This window comes from Cyprinodon variegatus, unplaced genomic scaffold, assembly GCF_000732505.1.
Source record: "Cyprinodon variegatus isolate N-32 unplaced genomic scaffold, C_variegatus-1.0 Scaffold263, whole genome shotgun sequence".
NCBI classification, from domain to species: domain Eukaryota; kingdom Metazoa; phylum Chordata; class Actinopteri; order Cyprinodontiformes; family Cyprinodontidae; genus Cyprinodon; species Cyprinodon variegatus.
This window is the reverse complement of record NW_015150716.1, coordinates 352,653-378,000: the sequence shown is the minus strand read 5'-3', so window position 1 is coordinate 378,000 and position 25,348 is coordinate 352,653. Positions and strand designations below refer to the sequence as shown.

Here is a 25,348-nt window from a genome sequence, read left to right as displayed (position 1 = left end):
TGTATAATATATTACATTTCTGACTGTATATCCCTGTAATTATTACACACTGTAGCTTTAATCTAATCAACATGTAATTCATTATTAAAAAGGATACTATTCACTTCAAAGGAAAGGTGTTCAGGTTAAGATGTCAATATGATGTAAAAAGATGGATTTATAATTAAAATGGTTTACCTTAATTAAATCCTATCCAAAAAGTGGCAAACAATCAGTGGTCTATGTTCAGGTGACCAAACGGTCTGTGCAGTACAGTTCTCCAAGTGATCCAGTAACACTGCAATGGTAGGCCACCGGCCCCCCCAAGCTCCTGGGTCCCGTCCCTCATTAGCCCAGGTATAAATCACACTCTGCTAGTGCCCAAAGGTGAGAGGGATGGGAGTGGAGGTGGGCTTGAAATAATGCTTATGTCACGGCAGGTCAGGCCTCCATTATGGCCGTTTCAAAAACTATTAATCTTGCTTGTAGTCAGTGGCCTAGAAATAATTACTTCATCTAACCCATGTAATACAGCATGACCAGCAGTCGAGCTTGGTCAATTTGAGGCTGGGGAGGCAGAGTGGAGGCTGAGATAGGGGGTAAAGTCGCAAATTACAGGGCCCTGTCTTCTTCTGCCAGGTGACTGATGTCCTGCTCACTTCTCCTGTGGCCTTCTTAACACTTCTTAACACTGATTTAGATAGATACACGCAGCCTCTGAAAGCCAGATAATCTACGAGCACAAACGGTGTGTGTATGCGCATTAATGAATGACAGAAAACACACACGGCGAGCCAGTAACATTGAATTTGACACAATAGTTGAAAGAGTTTCAGCTTAAGATCTGAAGATCTCTTAAAATCTATCATTTCCCTTTCAAAATAGTTCCTTTCCAAATCAGTTTCTTTCGTTGTGTATTATACTGTGAGGTACTTTTAGGCAGAGTACCAAAAATAATGACATACTTTGGCTTTTGGCGAGCTTAAAGCAAAGCCGTGGTATCACTTTCAGGATCTGCTGGGATGACAACTTCCGGTGCCTTCACCCCGCCTGTCTGGAGGGCAGGGGACTAATCTAAGCCCACACCCCATACATCTCAGCAGACATAGATACAATGAAGACAGTCATCGGAGAAACCTACGCTGACAGCAAACAGACAAGCTAGTGCAAACTCAGCCTCCGTAAACGTCACAGGAAGTATGTATAGAGTGACATAAATAAATGCAGCCCTCCAGTCGCTGTCACAGCTGGTGTTGCAGGTGCAAATTTAATTAGTCAAGGTGAAGTCTCCCTTGTTGTCTGGAAAAAGATAGTTGTGGAGGTGTTGGGGGGGACGGTGTCCTCGGCATGCACGACTGTAAACATGCGCTATATCCTAATCAGGTGCCACCGCAACGTTTGATCAGCCAGCAAAAACTTGTCATGAATCCCCAGCAGAGAGTGGGCCGACGGGTAGAACAAAGGAAAGGAGCTGTCATAAAAGAGCGGGGTGGCTGTTGTGATGGCAGTGGCGGTGGATGAAGAGACTTTGCCCATTAGCAGTCTCTGTCGCCTGTCTCTCTCCTACTCCCCTTAAAGTTTCTCTGCCTCTAGTTTCCTTTCGTTTTCTGTGTAGCTACCATCAGCCTACACCTTCCTTTAGGTGTCCCGCTGCAGCTCGGTGCCTAAGAACCTAAACCACAGCTGTCACACAGGCGCTTCCCAGTCGCCAAATAAAGCTTGCAGGAGAAAACCCTAAAGAAGCAAGCTACAGTTGTTTACCTCCAAAACAACCACACGTGTACAGAGGTACAAGCTGAGCTCGTTTTGTTTACATCAAGCGCCATTCCAGGTGCATCGGGTCCCACTGAAAAACCTGCGGAAGAAGAGAACTCCATCCGCCCCATGCCTTCAGGCTGCACAGAGGCGGTGAAGGAACACATGTGCCATTAAATACTGTTTACCTTTCTGTTTGGATGATATTGAATACATTAGCTGATTGAACCCTATAAGAAACAGAGGAGTGACAAAGCCCAATCGTCTTTGCGACTAGCATGGTAACTGAGATTACAGGCTAACAAAGAGCAGACAGGAGGAAAAAATATTTAAAACCCAAATAGTGATACATAAATTAATTAAAGGACAAAAAAACAAGTAGAGAATTAAAGTTGGAACATCTGTCAGCAACTTAGCTTCCTAACGTAATACCAGTGTTAGAACATTTATACCCTTGAAGTTAATGATCCCCTCTTTAATTGACAGTCAAGAAAAGCTGGCTGCGGCAGCATCCTGCTAAGACACCGATAAGGCTTCCCCTTCCCCCCTCCCAAAAGTCAAATAAAAAAATAAAACAGTTTAAAGAACCTTGGCACTAATCCCTATTGTCATCCCAGTGCAGCAGAAGGACTTACAAACACAGATAACTCTGCTGAAGCTGTCTATTCCTTAGGAGTTACGGGGACAGGCGAGCCAGCGCACGCCTCAAATCAGTCACTTAGATTACCCCAATCCCTCTGCGCTGTCAGTCAGCTGAGACACTAGCCTGTCATTGCATTTACATGAGTCCATCTCATATGTGACAAATAGCCCGTATTTATGACAATAGCTTCAACGAAGGGGTCCACTCGATTGCTGATAGAGCCTCTACAGTTTGGCAGACACGCTGTTGTTGGATTAATCTCACAGCCTGTCTGGCATTCCTGTCTTCATTGACACTACAACAACAAGTTTAAGGGGTCTTAACAATTTTTTTTTGTTGTTTTGTTTTTTTTCCTACAGTGGGAGGAATGTAAGAGATGAATGTCACATGAAAGATGTATACAGACCTGTTATGGTGAACACAGCTGTAAGAAATCACAAGCACCAGGAAAAAAACTTCAAAAGGCTTGGAAGTTTAGAAAAAGTGAAAGAAAACTAAAAGCTTACTGAGCTGGCCTGAAGAATGACTTTAATCCACACATTGAAGCTCAGAGACAACAACCAAAATCAAGAAGTTCCCTTTTCATAAAAGAAGTGTGAAAAAATGTCTCCACTTTGAATAAACGTGGTAAAGATTGGAGTAAAAAGGCCTTTCTTGTTTTACTAAGTAAACCTTGTTGGTTCTAAATTCAAACAAGTTTGTTAGATCTGCCAAAATCCATCAGAACAAAGACTAAAAAAGATTTTGGATTTGATTCCAATCGGACATTTTAAACGATTGCTCAAAGGTTTGTAAATGAGATCTATGGTTTGTAACTGTTTTATGAATTTCTAATTATAGATAGATGTAATTGTAAACTGTAATGTAATTTGTAATGTAATATTTTGCCGCTGTCTTGGCCAGGACTCCCTTGAAAAAGAGATTGTTAATCTCAATGAGACTTTCTGGAAAATTTCTGGAACATTCCCCAGAAATACTGGTCCATCGTGGGATACTAGCATCTGCATCTACACTCTGCAGATTTGTCAGCTATTTTCTATTGTTTCTTCTTGGTGAACCCACTGCCCAACAGACATTAATCGGTAAAAATCGATATATATACCCGGACAAATCCAAGATCTGGCCATTTCCAGTTGGTGTCACTTTTAAAGGGACTTTTTCAAGCAAATATTTGCACTTAAATAACTATGTGGAACATCGGGGCACCTGAGAGCTCAAAGACTGGCGGCTACTTTTTATGCTTCTATGGCTCACTCCATTTCAAACTGTTCTGAAACAAATGACAGTGGATGCCCTCTACATAGCAGGGCCAGGGCAAGCATGACACAAGGGTTGACAAGTGAACCCTCAAACTCCCTAACCCCTACCTCTGCCATGACATTCACGCTCACACACACAGCCAAACAGTCCAAACACAGACCTGACATGACCGCCCTGCAGCCCTGCCTAACCTCTGCTTGTGTTTTTTCTCTCTTCATCTCATAGGAGACAGCCCTCAATTCAGGATCATTTTAGCCAGCCAAGTGGATGTGACCCGTTGCCCCCCAGACAGGCTCATCTGAATAAACAGTGCTGAAGAAACAGGCAGAGAAGGGAAAATCTGCCTTCATTATGATAGGAGGAGAGGGGATGGGAATCAGCCAAGGGGCTCTTTTCTTTATGCACGTTTGATCAAGTGCTTGACAGCGCCTGTGGATGGAATTACGGACTGCTGAACAAAAAAATGCGAGTGTAAAGGTGGTAGGAAATGAGAGTGTGTTTGTGCAGTTTGGTCTAGACGGCTGAATTTTCCAAGGCCTGACAGCAAAAGGCTTGTGACAAGCCTGCCATACCTCCAGACCAACACATACAGAATTTAAGCTGCCTTCTAGCTTTCCAAGCCCATCACTTAGGACGTCAGAGGGAAGAGTCGGGATAAGAGGTCAGACATGGAGAAAAATGGCAGAGAAGAAGGCGGCTAAGAAGACAAGGAGCCAAAGGAAGAAGGGAGAGCTGGTCAGGGGTTAAGTGTAGAGAAGACAGCAATGAAAGGCAACTGTCATGCACCAGTGCTCACCCAGGAGCACCTGTCTCGAGGAGAACATGCAAAGTGTGCCGGTCACGTCCTGACAATACCCCCACTTTTCCTACACACTCTCGCGCATACAAGCTCTCAGGAAATAGCTGATGCTCCACCACTGGAAAGGCATCACCTGCCTGACAGCATGCCAGTCAAACTGTTGTTGGCTGTTTCGCATATGCAAGAAAAACTTAAGACTGATGAAGAAAAAAAAAAACACATTGGGGGCTCCAAGAAGAGATCACTGAGACATGAACAGACCACCTGAAGTGAGCAGACACCTCCCAAAGGCTTTCTTCACAGTAGATTCTAAAATGAGTGCTGCACAAATGCCTAAAACTCACCAAACACTAGAAGTTTCTTGGAAGGAGATTTTTTTTAGTTCTGGATAGAGCATATTTACAGACAAAAACATTTCTTCTATCTATTTCTTTACAATTTTGATAGAATTACTGCTCTAAGTGGGTTGCTCTGTCAGCTAAAGGCATGTTTTACAGTCTCTATACTCCAGTTAACAATTAATCGATTACTAATTGACAATTATTTCAATAATTTGTTACTCACAATTAATCTGATTAATTGCTTCAGCCCTAATATATATATATTTTTTTATAGAACACTACTCCTCATCCACTGCCAGCAGTCTCTCTTGTTCCTCCAAGCTGGGGTCCTCCAGTAGAGGCCTAGGAATCTAAGGTTTCTGCCAACATCTGTTCCTAGAGCTGCACATTTCTGGACCAAAATGTCTAATGTATTTTCAGAGATTGCCTGTAACCATCCCTCCAGTTTGGGGATCACTGCCCCGAGTGCCCCATCAACCATGGGCACCACCGGTGCATTGACCTTCCAGGTCTTCTCCAGCTCTTCTCTGAGCCCCTGGTATTTCTCTAGTTTCTCATATTCGTTTTTCCCTTATGTTGCAGTCACTTGGTATTGCTATGTCAACCACAACAGCTTTTCTCTGCTCTTTGTCCACCACCACAATGTCCCGTTGCTTCGCCATTACGATTATATATACATATATATGTGTGGATTTCTTTTTCCAGTTTTCATGGCTCTATGCTGACAACCCTACAGGAGGACAGATGACGACTTGTCACCTCATGGAGATCCCTTATCAAGTTGTGCCATCGTGGAGTCCACTTTCTGCAACTACCCAATGTAAATATCTGCATATAATGATGAAGTCAGAGTGTTATAGATGCACCAATCAGGATCAGAAAAACCGGTATCCAATTTGCCAGCATCAAATCCAAGCATCCTTCAACACAGATCTCTCTTGTACATTGACAGTTTTATTAAGTCTAAAAATTAGGAGATGAGACAATATCACAAACTGGACGCTGTTTTAGTGAAGGCTGCAGCTGTGATACATTTTTTTTCTATCAAAACAGAAGATGGAGAAAATAACGTTGACCCAAGATAAAGTGGGGAAAGCTCTTAAGAGGTTTGTGATTAAAGCAAGAGGTCCCGAGTCCAGAGATGAACCAAAAAAAAGACAGCAGAGCAGTTGCTGCCGCAATCACATCTGTTTTGCCAGAATCTACAATTTCATCTTTGACAGGAGAGCAACAAGTGTAACTTGTGTGCTTTCTCATGACACCTGCTGCTGCAGACATGGACGTAATTTGGGGGGGACATGGGGGGCATGTCCCCTGCACTTTTTCAAAACTCAGTTTTGGTCTCCTGCACTTTTTGCTGTCCAAACAAACCAATGCTACATTAAAGTAGTAAAGTAAAGAAGTTCCTGATTGGCCCTCCGTCTTTTCTTTTGTGATTGGCTGTCACCGCTGTCACTCATGGTGAAGCTCACTTCACAAACATCTGATGCACTGCTGAATCGTGTCTGTGAAAGGTCTTGTATAAAAATATGGTTCTGCAAAAGACACCAGTTGGTAAGGGAGTCTGCTACTGTAAATTAGGCATTTTTCTTCTCTTGGCTCACGTAATCTAAAAGTGTAGTAATATCTTGTGTATTAATTTACACAAATATTTGAAATGGTGCCATGTTTGTATGTATATATGTATATCTGTGTGTTTGGTTATTAGATTTGCAGCCAGGATTTCTGAAAACAGTAAGAGAGACGTAAGAGATTTCTTTACATGTCAAAGTGTTAGTTACATTCAAAGGACTGTGTAACAGCCCTCCTAAAACACCTTCACCGGCTCCATAAAGCAGCAGATCCACTTCAGGATCCTCCACTGCATTTTAAAGCTTTCAATAACATTTTAAAGTATATCCATTCTATTAAAAGTGCTGATAAATCAAATGTGTTATTGTTATATTATAACCATTATCAACAAAATAAGGAAAAATAAAATCAATGAATATGATTTTATATATCAACCTCATAATAATTGTAAAACTATGTGTTTGTGATCTACAAGGATTGTTGCAACCCAAATTGTCCAATTGTTTATGTCATGCATCCATATATTGTCAGAAGAGAGGCAACAGAGATGCGAGAGAAAGTGGAGGAAATAAACAGAGAAGAAATACTAACAGGGTGGCAGTGGCATCGGATGTAGGAGTTTGCCCTGCAGCTGAACGGTTCACGGTTTAAGTCCCGGCTCTGGCTTTCAGTGTGGTTGTATCCTTGGGCAAGACACTTCCACCTGCATTATCTACTGATGGTGGTCAGAGGGACCGTGGCACCAGGGTACGGCAGCCCCGCTTCTGTAAGTGAGCCCCAGGGCAGCTGTGGCTACAATGTAGCTTGCCACCATCAGTGTGTGCATGAATGGGTGAATGACTGAATGTAGTGTAAAGTACTTTGGTCAAGTCTCCTGACTTGAAAAAGTTCTATATAGGTACAGGCCATTTACCATTTTAGTAGAAAACATTCTGAACTTATATATAGTAGGTATATAAAAAATACTTGTGTCCACCCCGCTTCTGAAATCAAAATTTTGTCCATTGCTGCACATATTTTGGCCAAAGCAAAACTTTGGCTACATTGATTAATCAGGTCAGAAAGTTCATCTGAACATTCCCTCTTTTCCCTGGAGGAAGGAAGACAAAATTGATAACGTGGGGAAACATTATCATTGTAAATCTGGCTTGCCCGGTTAAAATATTTGGATATGGAGGACAACTACCATCATTGAAGACTTGTGCTGCATTAAACCTCTTTAGAAAACATTAAAAAACGTGACACAGTACACAGAAAGCCTTAATAAAAGACATGGAAGCTTGTTTTTGTAATTATTAGAATGTGAAAAAAGAGCAAAAGGTATGAATATGTTTGTTTACGGTGATGCCAGCAATGCCACATTCCGTCCAGCAAAAAGAGACATGCATGACGGAAATTTAAACTCACTTTCATGGCTCACATTTATGGAAGAAAAATTACGGTGTACAAATTAACAGGCTATATTTACAGCACCTTGTGAATCTGTCCCCCCTGCAGCTTTGATAATAAAGGATTGTAGACTCTCCATTGAAACCAGATGACAGCAGCAGGCTTTTTATTTTATTACAAAGGTGAGTCATTAGAAAGGGAAATAAGTTTTACAAATAAACAGCAGTTAGAGCGCCTCTACTACAGGAGACATTTTATGATGAAAAAAACAAAAAAAACTAAACATCTCATTATTTTTAGCATTAATAAACCCTGAAGCGGATCTAGCCTTTGTGTACAAGGTTGGCAGGTCAAATCTATGTTTATTCATTGCTAGTCCCATAAGTAAGCACCATCTATTGATCCAGCTGATTATTATACATCTCTCATACGACAGGACACATGCGTGACATATGAACCCTACTTGAACAGGTCACACTGAAAGTCACCTCATAGACCCTAACAGCTGAACTAGACAACCAGTTTGCATGATTTATATGGCTGCCTTGGTTGTAAATATGTTGACATCTGTGTCTCAGCATCAACTTAAAGAGCTGGTTAGTGGCAGTCATACACATTAGCTCTCAGAGACGATTTGGAATATTTATGTTGAAGCTTCTAAAACAATATGTGTATGCAATATTATGCAATTATAATATATTTGTAAAATTGTGTACTGTTAATACTGAATTACTTAACTACCAAGGAAGAAATAATATATCAATATTTTTTGTTTCCCTGGTTCTTCACCTAAAGAGATAAATATTCCTTCTAACAGGTTCCAGCTCAGCCCCAGGATCTATGCCCAGGAAGCCTATAAAAAAAAGGCTACCAGAAGGATTCCTAATCTGATGCCCAAAACACCTAGTGAATTATTGTGATTCAGACTACGAGAGGCTCTACTCCAAGGTGCCACAAGATGGAAAAGTTAATAAATTTTTCTTCTCTTTTTATATTGTCTGTCGTATTTTTATCTTTAATGCCATCTTGCTTTAGCTGTCTGTACTCTATATAATCTACTGGAACCAGAATTTCCTTGAAGGAGTAATCCCAAGGGATAAATACAGTTGAGTCTAAGTCCAAGTCAAGGCAACCTAGCTGAGCAAATTTTTACCATTTGTTTTTTGGATGTTTAACTTTAGCTCATAATCTGTACCATATGACCATAGGTAAGGGTTTAAGCATTTTTTTCCTAATAATTAAATCTTGGAAATCTGTTCCAAGTACTGCAATAAATTGCCCTATCCAGTATTAGAAAACAGCCAAACTCCAATGAGATGGTTAGCAAACCATGTATGATCCACTGTTTCACCACCAGGACAAAATCACAGTGGCCCTCCTGATTCCGAGGCCAACAATTAGTTGGACATATCAGCATCCATGAAATAAAGTTAAAGAACTGGGTCCTAAACATTCTGAAAGACAAAAGAAAAGCATTCGTTTTAAAAAGTGGGGTCACTGTGCCAAGCTTGACTCAATAATTGGTAAAGCCGGGCGTACACTGCGATTTTTTTTTTTTTTTGTCTTTGAACGCAGCTACTGCTCCCACTGTACGACTAATCGCAGGGTTTAGCTGTACAGTGTGAGTTAGCAGCTCACGATTTATGTTTGGCCCAACGCTCTGATGAGATCTGCCTGCTCACACTGTACGACTAAAAAGCACGTTGGAGCTGCTCTGATTCATCTATCTTGAAGCCAAACAAATAGAAGGGGAATATTAAGCTCACTATAGTGAACTACGCTGCCTTGGCAATTTGTACAATTTTGTGCTGAAAGCCCTGAAAAGAAAAGGTGATTACGACCTCACAATTCCTGATCGGGAGGTGGTCCTGAGAGGCTGATCGCCCCTCGTAACCCCCTGTACACTACATGAGTCACAACGCACGATCAGGCTGAAAGTCGACCTGATCGAAAGATTCTCGCAAGAATGGAAAATCGCCCCAAAAATCGCACAGTGTACGCTGGGCTTAAGAGATTCTTTAGGAGCTCCATCCTAACTGGCTTTCCATGTAACTGATTGGATGACATAATCACAAGGATTCTTGCAATTCTAGTTAGGGGTGTCCCAATACAACTTCTTCATTTCTGATACGATACCGATATTGCAGGTTTGAGAATTGACTGATATCTACGGCTGCAACAAACAATTATTTTGCAAATCGATTATTCTGTCGATTATATCTTTGATTAATCGATTAATAGGTTCCTTAAAGAGGACTTTTTACGAAATTATTCCAAGTGAAACTAAAACTTTTCCGCTTTCTTCTGGATAGGGCACATTGACAGACATTTTTTTTTTAATCTTAAATGCAAAATGTTAACATAGTTTTTTACGATTTGGATATAAATACTGCTCTAAGTGGGTCACTCTGTCAGCTAAAGGCATATTTTTCAGTCTCTATACTCGATTTAATGATTAATTGATTACTGAATTGGTTGATGATTATTTCAATAATCGATTAATCCCGATTAATTGTTTCAGCCCTACTGATATCTATATTGACCCGATATGATATTAGTATGGATCATACTAGCTACTATTACTTATATTTTACTGTAGAGTGTTAGAAAAGACTTAATAAAATAATATTACTAAAACAGGGAACAAATGTCAACAACCAACACACCAAAAGTGTGAAAACAACTGACCCATGTAAAATTAACCAATTAGTTAGAGAAACTTTTAAAAGAAGCATAGCTTTCTATCAGCATGAAAATATCAGAGATTTTAGATGCTGGCCGATAAAATCAGATATTAGCTTTTTGGCTAATATCATGTCCAATATTAATATCAGATCGGGACATCTCTAGTTCTAGCCAATCAAGTACCAACAAAAAATAGACAATAAAAAATCGATCAAAAGCTCTGACTCTTTCTCAAAACCAACACTCTACTGGTTTACAAACTTACACCATTAAAAGCTTAACAGTAGCATAAGTTTTGTGGTTTAGTTTTTTTGCTCTTATCATAAGCTCCCAGATCATTTAATGTTTGAATAAGTAATTTCATTTCAAGAATGGTTTACCTACTTAAACCGATGTGTAAAAACGCCAACCCAGATATATGAGCACAGATCAAACAGGCAAGACAAAGTAAAGACATGTAGATGAAAAGCTCAGTGGCAGACTAATCAACCCCCTCTAACGCTCACATGGCCGATCAATAGAAAGACCTGGGGCCTTGGGCCAGCACTACATTACACACCCAAATTTCATATTCATTCATTGATTTTACTTTTCATAATAGTATATCATTGGCACCAATGGGAGCAAAAATGCAGGCCAGGGCTGAGGTCAACTCTCACATGGACACATGGATGAATGTTTGTACGATATTGATGGCACACACGGAAAGAAATGACTAAATATCTGGATCAATAGCTCGTTTCCCTAGCCAGGACAGGTTGTTTCAGACTGAAATATATAAATACTTCTTTATGGCTACCGGACTAATGCTAACTAACAGAGAAAATTCGCCCCTTAAGGTAAAGTCTTTGATTAGCCAAGGCCATAGGTGAATAAAGGGGTGTGCATGTGTAGGGATGCCACGCTTCCAGTGTCCTGGGGACGATAATGCACACAAAGGTCCAGTAGGGGACCAATAATATAGAGAGTCACAAGCCCTGGGCGAAGAGTCCCGACCCCTAGTTCAATTATTCTAACGACCATCTCAGAGCATATAATTTTGGTCATGTTAAATGATGTCCACCATGAATAATTTATTTTGTTTCTCTATACCTTTAGATGCAACCGAATGATGAACATAGAAAGTATTGTATGCCTAGAAAGAAAATAACGGAACATGCAATTAACCTTAGTGATCATCACCTTCTGTTGATGTTAATAACAAGAAGGGCTGCCTGTTTTTATTTACAGTACAACACAAAAGAACAACACACAGCTACATCGCTTCTCGTGCTCCACAGTAGCCAGAAAAGCCATAAAGAGAAGGGAACTGCATCACTGCCTGCTTCTTAATTAAATGAAAGCCGTTAGTTTCATTTACCTCCCTTCTTTTTTTACACCACGAACCAGCCTATAGCTGAAGACCTCCCAGGCGCCATCCCTGCTTGGCCCTAAATCATGACTCGGTGAGTGGCCCAGTGGGTCCCCACTGGAAGAATAGCAGCCGCCCAGCGACTAGGCCAGCACAGTGCATGTGGCGGATCGACACCTAGGCAGCGATAAGTAATTCTGTAGAGGATTAGCAGCATGATAGCCTGATCAATACTGTGTGCTCAGGCCATTAGGAATGCAGTGAGGAAATGACCCCCTCTGGTAATAAAGCAGGGCATCTGGGTTCTCCTTCATTTGCCAACTCCATTAGTGTAATAGTATCATTATCTGCCACAGCCGTATTTTTCTAAGCAATGGCTTTAATACGGTTGAAACAGCGGGGGTCTGATGAAGCTCTGAGAGCCCCCATGCCAAGTGTTCCACCATCTCCATTCTACACAGAGCCTAGGTGTAAATCTAGCTCCATAGGAGCTTATGTGCTATCCAGCCGCAGGTACACAAACCCATGTTTTATGTCAGTACCTAACAGTATTTCTCCATTACTGGCTCGTTAATACGGGAAGCAGCATGTAGTTTAGGTTTAGAGGGAAAAAAGATGGCTGGTAGAGCGTGAAGCTGCTGAATGTGCTAAATCTGACACCCCATCTTGCTAAAACATCAGCCTTGACATGACAGGACATTGGCATTAGTTGCCATAAATCGTTTCCTTTACACTAATTCATCAGCCAACATTTTGTTGGGGAGAATTGATTAACCATGTCCGGATGTGTGGCGACATAATCAGCTTTTACCTCAGTAGCTGTTAATTTAACAGGCCCACCAAGGGAAACACAAACCATTTTAATGAGTGTTTAGAAATTAAATACCCTAAACAGCTTGCACAAGGTGCCACAACTAGAGCAAACCAATGAGGCTGATCTAAGCAATGGCTGGGGCTGAGCCCGGGACCTCACAACATCTGGTGACCCTGTGTGATCATTACTTAGCCGGCTGCTCTAACACACACACACACTTCCTGTTTCGACCCAACACTTCATACTTGTCATCACTTTGCAAATGGCGAACTTGCATCAAAGCACATTGATATGGTGAGTTTGCATCAAAGAACATCGGGTTACGAGACAGGGTCAGGGCTGTTTTCTCACTTGGTGAGGCATAAGTGGAAACTCATCCTGTGATGACAATACTGATAGATCTTAGTAAAATGTGTTTAAGTCATTACAATACAAGACATATTGAATCGTTGTGGTACTAGGGGAGTAGTGGGGGCTGCAATACTAATGCACAGGAAAAAATTAGCCGTTTTTGGTCTGACTTGACGAAATCAAGGCTGCAGATCCTTTTAGATGACATGAAATTTGGGCATTTCTGAATATAGCAATGATTATATAAACTACACTTATCCCTTTATTTGATCATTCTTCTATGTCCTTCATCTTATCAATTTGTCCCAATTATGTCCTCTGACCTATCTTGGCCACTAAAATCTGCATCAAGCTTTTTTGGGCACGACTTAAAGAGTTTCACCAACTGGAACCTGAATTATCACAATGAAGACTAGAACTGAATGCATTGTGCAGTTCCAGAACCAAACCTAAGAAGCAGAAATTTTACGCAGTTGAGTAACAATTTCTGACATATTGTAAAATAAATACTTCAGCATACTCAAATTAAAATTAATAAGTGAAAAATGAATTCCTCTTTTCAATTTGCACTACCGGCACAGTGTGGCTCCCTTTTAAAGTTTCCGAAAACTTAATATGAACATAGCCGATCCGTGGACAGCAGTCTGGTATGTCTAATTTTTGTTAGGTACTGATGGCACCTGTAGAGGAGCAGTAACCAGGAGAACATCTACAAGGCTAGAAAAACTATATATTAATGTAGCTGAGAGGAGCTGCTCCAGATTTCCCAACAAATGAGGGACAACTAGGATACTTATGAAGAACAATGCAGGATAGATGCAGATTTTTTAGCAGTGCGTTTTATTTAACAACTAACTTTTTTACATCATGCCTTCTTATCAAATTGAAAATTAACTGGAAAAATTATGAAAAAGCTCTCTGAGAATCACCTGTTACTGTCCTCACCAAGCTATAAACTGCTTTGCTTTTCTATATATCTTTTCTATATAAGACAGTTTCATATCTTGTAGTAAAATCGTCACATAGAGAATTAGTTTAAGAAACCTCATAAGGAATTATTGAGAATTACCCATAACTTCAAAAATGTCCCCAAGTACCTACAGGAGTTGCTTTGCTCTATGCTGAAAACAGATACAAGTATAAATAATAAAAAAAATTTCATTAGCAACAATTTAACAATAATGTCAAGAATTTACTGAAATATTTCCTTGATGTTGAGGCCATGCAGACCATGAGACCAACACTGTTTTATCGAGGGGTTCGCACAAGGGAAGAAGGAACTCTAGTCAAAATTTGATTGTATAATGAATGAATCTACCTAGATACATCTATCTTCACACACCATCCATACTGTGAAACATTGTAGTTAAGGTATTATATTGAAGGGATACTTTTTGTTAGCAGTCAAGACAGAAAGTCAGGCTTCACAGGATGATAAATACTGTTAAACACAAATCAATACACCATGAAATCTTGTTAGAGGCTGTAAAATACTGAATAGAGTTTCATCATCCAGCAGGAGAAATTTGTTAATCATACAATCATTTACAAATTTGATGGGATGGTTTCCTAAAATCTCACTAAATACATTAAAATCAATTAAAAAAATGTAGAAACTTTCTACTTTTGCATAAGATGGTATGCAAAGAGGCGGTGTAGTTTGGTTTTCTATAAAATAACAAGGATGCTGTAAAATGATTATCTTATTCTCCACAGAGACAAAGCACAGATTTAATATTTGGGAAAACCAGATTACATATAGAGCTGCCCCAAACAGCTGGTTAAACTACATGCAGTTCTTTCTTGGCTGCTTTACAGTGATAAAGTCAATTTGCAATTACGTTGGCTGCTGCTGAATCTTTTATTTATCTAGAGAGAAAAGAAGCTAAGCCATTAGGTCTTTGCCGTCCGACTGCCTAAAGGGCCAGCTGGAATGAGTTCCACTCTGAGCCGCTCATCTGGCTGCAACGGCTGCTTTCATAAACAGGAGGAACCACGTCTTACATAGTTTCACTGCTGTCTGACATGATCCAAACACATGTGCTTCGATTGGTAAGAGAGTCAACAAGTTGGAGGACAGGAGGAGAATCAGACAGACGGACAATATGAGGCGAGAGTATAAGTTCAACAATCAAGAGTAGCATTTTCGTTTTGATTATCAAGGAAACACTTTAAATTCTTAAAATAAGATATCAGAAAAAGGACCCAGAAAAACAAGATGGGCGATACTGTATATGGGTCAGGCTTAACTTTTCCCTACCTTTGTTGACCAACCAATATCAAAATAACAAGACATCTATGTCGGTCACATTATTATAACTTAAAATGTTAAATATTTCAGCAGCTTTTCTTTTTCACATAAAAGCAATTCATATACATCACTTTCATCGGAAATTTTGTGTAAACTCCATCTGCCTATAGTATTTCTGCTAACGCTATGATACTGTGAGAATATCCCATGACCAATTCTTCTTTTAACAAAACATTAGCAATGGTTCCTCACAGAACCAAATGCATAGAAATCCCAACTTCTGCCCTTTTATGTGCAATTCAACGAGTAAAGACCAGTATGACATATTCACAGTACGAGAACCTTGAGTTAACAGATCGCAGTTTGATGGTACCAAGGTATCGACAACCCTCAGCCAGTGCAGCGTCCAGCAGCAGAATAAAGGGCTGGTTATACTCCCGCAGCCCTGTGTCGCAGTGAGCTTGGCGCAGGTATGATGCAGATGTTTTTGATTTATGCACGAATTTTGAAGCGTGGTCTGAGCTATGTTATTCCACGCCACAACGCAAGAGGGACAATCATGAACTAGCTGTGGGTCTAGATAAGGCCAAGGCAATGAGGAAGTGCAAAAACGCAAGGGGCAAGTTTTTTCCGACAACGGAGGGACATGAGGGCAAAAAAGAGCGGGGATCCAGATGGAAAAAGGGTCCCAGGGTTCTTGAGCACCTCGCTCTTCTAGCTGGTCCATCTTTATGAATCGTTTTCCGCAACGGCAGTCATACAAACAAAACAAGCCGGAAAGGTGCCAAACAGGAAATATGCATAGTGTAGACCAGGGATCCCCAAACTCGGTCCTCAAAGCCCCCTGTCCTGCAGGTTTTAGAGGTTTCTCTGCTTCAGCACAGCTGGTTATAATGATTGCAGTAGACCAAAAGCCTGTTAATCAGCTTTCAATTAAAATCAGCTGTGCTGGAGCAGGGAAACCTCTAAAACCTGCAGGACAGGGGGCCTTGTGGACCGAGTTTGGGGAGGCCTGGTGTAGACCAATCAGAGATTTGACCAATCAGAGGCTTCCTCTCTGCGGTCACCTACAATTTTGGAGAGGTGCACCAGAGTGTCTGTGGAACAGGCGGGGTCACATATGCGTTAATTGCAAAACACACGCATACGACCTGGTTTCTGAGCATAAACCAGCCTTAAGGAGCCACTCTAAAGCAGGTATCCTCAAAGTCGGTCTTCCGGGGCCGCTGTCCTGCAGGTTTTAGAGGTTTCTCTGCTTTAGCACAGTTGATTCTGATGATTGCAGTTCAGCAAAAGCCTGTTGATCAACTATCAATGTCAATCAGCTGTGCTGGAGCAGGGAAAGCTCTAAAACCTGCAGGACAGCGGCCCTCGAGGACCGACTTTTGGTATGCCTGCTCTATCTTGCATCACATGGAAAGGAATTAAACCCTAAACAAAAAAGCACCTTGAGCAAGTTTTGAATTTAAACAAATGCTGAAAAAAAAAATGTACTTTGAAGGGACCCAGTTAGGTGCTATAACTTTATGAATTTCTACATTTCCGTAGATTACTCTCATAAGTTAGTATTTTCCAGCAGAGGCATAAAAAGAAAAAAAATATGGAATGTCAGGAGACATAAGAAAAGAGTAAGATTTGGAATATAATGTGAATGTTCTAACTTGTTCAAGCAGAAGTTAAGGCTGCCAAGTAAAACGAGTACTGCCAGCTGATGGAGATCACGTAAAAGTGTCATTATCTGGTAATCAGACCCTGTGTAAAACGTATTTACAGGATTATAAAAGACTACTTAAACACCTTAAAAATAAATGCTTGCCGTACATTGGTTTATTTCAACATAAATTGAATTTAAAGATCCATTTGGGAATAAATGAAAACTGCCTCTTTTCTATTTAATGCAAAATGTTTAGCCATTGTTTTTGATGTTGGAACAAATAATAATAAACCCTTAAAAAAAACAAAAAACTTAAAAGCCAATCAAGTCACTTTAATTCAAACTATTAACAATCATTTATCGACCCTCAGTGTCAAATGTAGTAAATAAATTTACACAACAATTAAAAAAGAATACAGCAGTCTCATTTTTAACCTTTAGATTGTTTGTTTTTATTTAAGCTGAAAGTTAATGTGTAATAGAAAATGACTGATAACTATAACAATGGATAAAAGAATGACCTTTATTTTAATTCGCTTTATTTCCCAACTGTTGAACTAGCCTATGTTCTGGACCCTAATCTATAAACATAAATGCAAATATTTAATATAACTAAATTTATCTTGAAATAAGTGTTTTTTTCCATTGATTAAGCAGATGGATAAGACAATCTGCCAATTTAACTAAATTGTTTATGTTTTAAATATTACAAAAACACAGCTTTATTATCTTACTTCAGGTGCATATCTAATAAGCTTATTTCAAAGGGGAAAATACTCATTTCTTAAGCAGATCATCTTATTTACCTGCTCAAATAAGGGAGTATACACTTATTTGAAGAATTCATCACATGTTTTTAGATCAAATTTTCCAGTCTAATCCTACAGTAAATCAATTTTATGAGGGTGGCCAGGCAATAACCAATGTACACTGAGGGGTGGCCGAAAGTAGACAGGCACCAAAATCTCACGGTCAATCTAGACTGTTCCAACAGGAAAATTAATGAGCAAAACATCCGTATTTTCTAAATAAAGTCTAACTATACTTTCCCAAGGCCTTTTCTAACTAAAAGACGCATATATTCAAACATCTGTGCTTTATAGATAAGACGTATAGTGGATAAAATTCTTTCAGGTTTGAGTTTCGGGCAAACATTTTTTCCATTGTCATTACATATCTACTTTTATCAGTAATCTTTCTGCATAAATGTACATTTACAAGTACTAATATCTACATAAATTGATTATTTATTACATTTTTATTTAAAAAAGTTACTTATCTATGATTTCACTGAAGACTACTTAGTGACTTGAAGATACATTTTCTCTTTACTCTATAAAACAAAATCTATTTCTGAAGAGCATGCATTCTGTACTCATCATCTTTATTGTTAGTATATTGATGTGCATAATTAACTAGTGTTTTTGTTGTAAAGTAATTGTTAATATATGAAATTTTTTTTGAATATTTCACTTGAGAGTATTACTGCTGCCACCGTCGGTTTTAGAGGGAAATGAATGGCCCCCCATTAGCTCCGCCCCTGGTGATGTATGGGCTAATAGTAGAGACCAAACTTAATTATTACTTGGGCCAATTTAGTATTTTTCAATTACAATTTAACTATATTCAGAGCGTTACAGTTTTCATTGTTTAGATCAGCGCTCTGGATCCTTGGCTTTGTGGCTCAATCAATATACTACAGCAGACACTTTCTTTTGTTTTTGTTTTTTTTACACCGATAAAAAAATAAAATAAAAAAATAAAATAAAAAACACTGGCCCAACCTGCCCCCATTAAATCTGCTCTAGAACCGCCACTGTTAATAAAGTCTAGCGCACCTGGAGCCTGGTGACCTGGCAACAAACCAAACTTCCAAATTCTAACTTAAATATTTGTTTAAACTGTTGCACTTTGTTGCTTTGTTGATGCAAAACATTTAGAAGCTCTTTTTCCCCCATCCTTCTCTCTCATTCATACCAAACTTTATATATAAACCAAATATTACATCCAAACTAGTACTTTCAGATCTTGCTTAGTTTTATATTTATATATGTCTATGGATGATCAAAATGAAGATAATGCAAAAATGTTCATACATGCGGTTTGTTTCTAATATCTATGGTGTCGCTCGGACCTTCTCCTGTAACCTAAAAGCTGCACATCATCAGTGCGTCTATTTGGTAAAATGCTCTGTCAATGTGGCTGTAATTCTTCATTTTGGCAGACTGAGCAGAGGGGAAAATGGAAAAACACAATAAAGGAAGCAGGCAAGGTGAGGTATGCGCTGACATCGGAAGCCCTGCAGCCTCCAGAATGCAGCCAGCAGCAGCGCATTAGGAGCCTTAGATATTCAACCAGCGACCAGGCTTACAAATATGCCAGACCGAACGGAGAAAAACGCTATGAATACCTTTCTTCCCTTCTCTCTCTCACTGTCATCCGATCTTTTCATGTTCCTGGAGTTGTGTTTACACTGCCTCGCTTTCATTAGAGGCGATGTTGGTTGTTGTAGTGCACGGGGAAAAAAACCCTTTCGATATTTGCTCATTCTATCATCCTGATCACGTTGGAAATGGTTTGATTTGGTTTGTTTGCAAAGCGATGACCCATGCACCGCGGCGTTACGTGAGTTCGGGTGAAGAATTCTAAAGTGGGACTCTAAAAGTGCAGCTGAAAGAACTACAATTCCCGAAAGTGTCATGGCGGCCGCAGCGGAAGCAGCGTTAGGGGTCTGTGCGCAGATGCAGCACGTTCCCAGAAATGATTAAAAACTCAACAAATACAGAGATACTTTCATAAATACGGAAGAGGATTAGGGCCACTAAAAGAATAAAAAAAAGTTAACTGATATTTACATTTTATTTTAATTTAATAGGGGGGAAAAAAGTCAGAATTCTGAGATTAAAGTGAGAATTCTGTGAAAAAAATTCGATATGCTGATGAAGATTCTCAGTCATCCAGGTCATAGTCATTCCGTAAAAGTAAAAAAAAAAAGTCAGAATTCTGAGAAAAAAGTCAGAATTATGAGACCTCCCATATTAAACTGAAATAAAATAAAAAAATTAGTTGACTTTTTTATTTTTTCAGTGGGCCTAATCCTCTTCTGTACATAAACACTTGTAACTAAAAAACTAAATTTACTGTTGGGAAAAAAAAGTTTTTATTTCATCTTAAATCTATTTTTTATTAACTCAACAAACACAGAGACACTCTCAGAAATACGGAAGAGGATAAGGACCACTGAAAAATTAAAAAAAGTTAACTGATATTTAAATTTTATTTCAGTTTAATATTGTAAAAAAGTCATAATTCTGAGATTAAAGTGAGAATTCTGAGAAAAACGTCAGAATTATGAGATCAAAGTCAGAATTCTGATTTTTTTTTCTCCCATATTAAACTGAAATCAAATTTAAAAATCAGTTAACTTTTTTTTTTTTCAGTGGCCCTAATCCTCTTCCGTACATAAACACCTGTAACTATTCACTGTTGAAGAAAAAAAAAAAAAAGTTTTTATTTCATCTTAAATTTATTTTTTATTAACTCAACAAACACAGAGACACTCTCAGAAATATGGAAGAGGATTAGGGCCACTGAAAAATTAAAAAAGTTAACTGATATTTAAATTTTATTTCAGTTTAATATTGTAAAAAAGTCATAATTATGAGATTAAAGTCAGAATTATGAGATCAAAGTCAGAATTCTGATTTTTTTTTTTCTCCCATATTAAACTGAAATTAAATTTAAAAATCAGTTAATTTTTTATTTTTTTTTTTCCAGTGGCCCTAATCCTCTTCCGTACATAAACACCTGTAACTATTTACTGTTGAAGAAAAAAAAAAAGTTTTTATTTCATCTTAAATTGTTTTTTTATTTATGAGTTGTTGTTTTTTTCTAATAGGATGATGCTTCAGATACTGATTTATTTATTTATGAAAGTTCTTTTATCTAAAAGTTATTGTATATTAGTTCTTACAGTGGTGCTTTTCGTTTGATTCAAATAAAATAGGAAATCTTGAATTTTTTATGTTTATTTTGCTGTTTGTCCTGCAAAAAAGTGCGAGAAACCAAGCTTCATATTATTATTATAATTAGTTTTATTACTCCTATCATTAGCTTACCAAAGGGGTTCTAAAATTAATCCTTCATAGGAACAATCCATATGTTCCCCACTTTTTCCAAATCAAAAGCAGCGCTACTTTCATCTTAAGCCATGTGTAAAAATAGCTATCATGCTTTGAACGGGCTCCATCTTAACTCTTGCCAACCTTCTTTCAACTCTTGCATGCGTCTCAAATCCAGGTGCCTGCTTTTCTGGTGATGTGGGCTTTCGGCTACATCAGCCCTTTTTTAACTCAGCACCATCGTGAAAGTGCACTGTAAACACACAGCAGCGGTGTGACTGCCTTTGGCTGTCACCTGTGAATGCCCTCTCAAGAGCGGAACCAGATTGCTTGTAACCTGGACAGAACAGTACTGAAATATGTTTAGTCCATTGTTCGTATCAAAGCACATATGAAATGCATTCGGGTTTCACGGACGGTCTGGTGTTTGGTTGTGGGAGGGCGGCGCAGGGGTCTAAAACACCTGTTACATATTACCATTACATACTTTGATCAGTGTCTTCATTAGTTCCTTGTGTAATATCTTTTCTTTTATGGTAGAGTTGACCTAAGTGAGCGCACCAAAAGTGATTTAACACACACGTTTCATTTACCTGTCTTGCAAAGTGCTTAAAAGCTCACCCACTGTGAAAGATGTGAGCACGTCTGGCATCCTTAGTTATTAAAGGATGACGGTTCTTTTGATTCCTATTTATAACCTACATTTCCTTCCATCTGCCCGAGTCCTCAAAGGGAAGAATGTGTTTGAAAAATATCCTTTGACTACTTTTTTTTATGAAAACTGGATCCATATGCTTAAAAAAAAAAAAAAAAACACAGAAAAAAGTCTTGTGTTTTATACTCTTACTATGTCAGAATCTGCCTTTATCCAACCTCCATTTGTCATTACTCAGCATGTGTTTTGTTCATGTGTCTAACTATGATTCACATATTTTTATTGTCTGTCATAGTTATGGTTGACATAAATTACCTTGGCTTACTTTGAAAGATCTGCTGCTCTTTGATTGAACACAATTTGTCATATTTTAACTACCACACCATCCACATATGTTGTAACTCCTACTGAAACTAAGGATTTCCATCCTGTAATTATGGGATGGTATCTTTACAGTCGGTATAGCAGAAGAATTCATGCAGCATTTAGGTAACATCTAAATTTAAAAAAGTAAAATGTTAATTCTAATCATGGGTGAAATCATACAATTTACTCTGATTATCCACCTAGAGCTTGGATAACTCATCTTTACAGAAAAGCAAACGGAAAAATGAAGCAGCAAATTTATAAAACCCAATAAAAAACGCTTTTAAAGCAAATCAGTCTGCAAATCAGGTAACTCTGGAGCTCATTCATGCACAAAACACATTTCTTGACTGAAAACTCTAATATTATCAACTTTTACTGAATGAACACTAAAACATTTCATTTTTTTTATTAATTACTAAATAATATAGAATGACATAAGGGCACATAAATAATATGTTTAAGTTTATAAAGCACTCTGAAGAGAGACTTTTTAAAGTAAAAAAAAATGTGCCAGTAAGTCACTTTTGTAAGTTTTGATGACCTAATTTAACTCTTTTGGTAATCGCTGTAATGACAGACATCATTACTTAGAGCTTTAGTGTCTTCCGTGCTTTTAAAGTTCTGTGAAGCCTCTGATATGGTCGAAAACCAAATTTTTTTGTTTTATCATTGAAGATTAGCTTTTTTCCCTTAAACAATCAGTTTTATATTTTTAAAACTAACCCAGTCAGTATATATATATATATAATTTAGTACAGAGGATTCAGATCGCATTAACAAACTTCTATGCTGATTAGGGATGAGTATTTTCGCCAAAGTCCTGAATCTATTCTATTTTGATTCATAGTTCTAAATCGATACATTTCGATTCGATCTGTTTTTACAATAATAAAAGGGATTCAACTGTGTTTTTAAAAACTCATTCTCTCTATTCACTTCTCATGCTCTGTCCACCATTAGTTTGTTCCCACAGGGAATAAGTCAAACTTACTGTATTTTCACGTTTTACTGTCAGTCATAATGAATTCAGAGAGGAAAAGAAACTTCTTCCCTTTTTTTGATGCTTGTGTTTGAGGCTCTGTGAGCAATGATAATGTGCAGACTCTCTGCAGTAAGACAAGCCAATTACCGTCCTCAACAGTGCCTGTCATTTGTCGAACAGTGAATCAGGCTCTAAAGTAGGCACCTCTGTTCTTGTATCTGACCTGCCGGGTCTGGCATCAGACGAGGTCACTCCTATACATACTCTGATGTGGTTTCATCTGGAGTAAGCGAGAAGAGGAAGAACTGCTTTGAACTTCTTCTGTCATCAAAAAACTCTTATGAATGGATCTGGCCAATGTGTTTGTGCTCAAGATGGAGACGTGTTTTTTGTTAATGCCTATTGCGTCATCCCTGGGTGACCCTTTGACAAGACTTCCTTTTCCTGATATAATGAGGGTATAAAATCTCTGCAAGTAAAACATATAATGCTACAAAAAAAAACTTTTAGACTCCATAGACATACTTCTTTATGACTAATGTCTTTCTGATGCAAGAGTTTTATTTTAGGGTACCTTTTTGAAACCTTATAGTTTTATGAAATTACAGTTACATCATTAAGAAAAGACCGCACATAGTTTGCTAAATGTGCTGAAAGCAGATTCTTGCTGGATCTCTGGTGAAGGTAATGCGAGGAATTTAAAAACAGAATTTTTCCACTGCCAGAGCCGAGACCCGGGACCATCCTCAGCATTGTTCTGTCTCTGTGAAGTCACGCTTGTTTTTGATTTGTATTTATATTGAATGACCATATGGAGCAAGTATGTACCTCCTCAGCTTTCTAACCTCTGATGTTAGCCCTAGGAAGCTGTTATTTGTCAGTACTATAAAGCAGATTGCTGTCCAGTGGTTTCAATTACCATCAAAGACTTCTTTGCAGGCAGTAATAGCTGTATCAAAAGCTGAAATTTATTATCTAGCCTGTGTGCTAAAATCTTCCAAATGATTGTCCTCCTTCAGCTGGAAATTTTCTTTTCTTTCCTGCCACTGCTTAAGTCCTTTGTTGGGTTTTTTAAGGATCCCACATTTCTTCTCTTTGTAGTGCCAGGGCACCTGTTTGGCTCAGACTTTGTGATCTATTATTGTTAACATAACACGGCTCTTCAAGACAGAATAAACGGCTTAATTATTTGGAATCTAGTAAAAATTCTTGTCATTTTAGGTACTTCTGCTCCAAATACCTTTTTCTTTTTTTCTTTTTTTAAATTTAAACCTTCTAAATGATGATACAAGAATAGAGACTGTGAAAAGTGTTGGTTATTTCTAACACCATAGGAAGTAAACCAGATCAGGTTTCCCTAAATGGCCAGATTGTACTTTGAATTTCCCATCCTTTCTTACTTCCATCTTATTTTCTGTTGTTTATCTGTATATTTAGACTCAGACAACTTTTATAGTCATTTTGAATACACAGTGTGTACAAAACAAAATTTTGTTTAGTACAGCTTTCCAGACAGTAAATGAACATTTCCATTCCATAAAGGGCAGCAGTGATCATTGTGATATGGTCAGTTTGATGCGTCTGTTACATGATATAGAGTTTTTTCAACAGCTCAGCAGTCTGATGGCGGTGGGAAGAAAGTGTTGCAGAATCTGCTGGACCTGCATTGAATGCTGTGAAGCCTGTTCCCTGAGGGCAGGAGGGAGAACAGTCCATGGTGGGGGTGTGAGGGGTCATTGATGATGTTACGGGCTCAGGACACTCAGCGCTGGGATGGATTCCTTCTTTTAAGGAGGAAAGAGGAGCCCTGATGATCGTCTCTGCTGTTCTCACCACTCTTCTCCCTTTCTTCCAGTCTGGGGCGCTGCAGTCTCCACACATCATAGTGAGACAGCTGGTCAGAGCGCTCTCTATGGTGCATTTGTAGAAAGTCGTGAGGATGGAAGGGGGTAGGTGGGCTCTCTTCGTCCTCCATAGGAAGTACAATCACTTAGGTGGTGTTTACAGTCCTCACAAACAGCCTGAGGTCTAACAGCCAATTGCAGAAGGGTGCATTGAAGCCCAGCAGTTCCAGTTTGCCTGTCAGATTATGTGGGATGATGGTGTTAAAAGCTGAGCAGAGGTCCAGGAACAGCATCCGCACATGGGTGTTCTTCACCTCCAGGTGTGCTAGGCTCAGGTGAAGAGAGGATGAGATGGTGTCCTCAGTGGAGGTTGCACCGGTAAGAAAACTGGGATGGGTTGAATATTGAGGGGAGACTATGTGTTCTTTAACAAGCCTTTCGAAGCACTTCATTATGGGAGTCAGTGCGACAAGCCGGTAGTCATTAAATGAGGTGACCTGAGGCTTCTTTGGGACCAGAATGATGGTCGGTGG

At 38.9% G+C, this 25,348-nt stretch overlaps 1 protein-coding gene across 1 annotated transcript in view; it reads right to left on the bottom strand.

Annotated features, from left to right (window-relative positions):
* The window catches only part of fto (fat mass and obesity associated), a 173,152-nt gene extending 153,695 nt beyond the window's left edge, over positions 1-19,457 (bottom strand). The window contains exon 1 of the mRNA XM_015382694.1: positions 19,255-19,457. Coding sequence (XP_015238180.1) covers positions 19,255-19,392 — 138 coding nt within the window. The 5' untranslated portion in view covers positions 19,393-19,457. The remainder of the gene's footprint in view (positions 1-19,254) is intronic.
* Between the last annotated feature and the right edge of the window lie 5,891 nt (positions 19,458-25,348).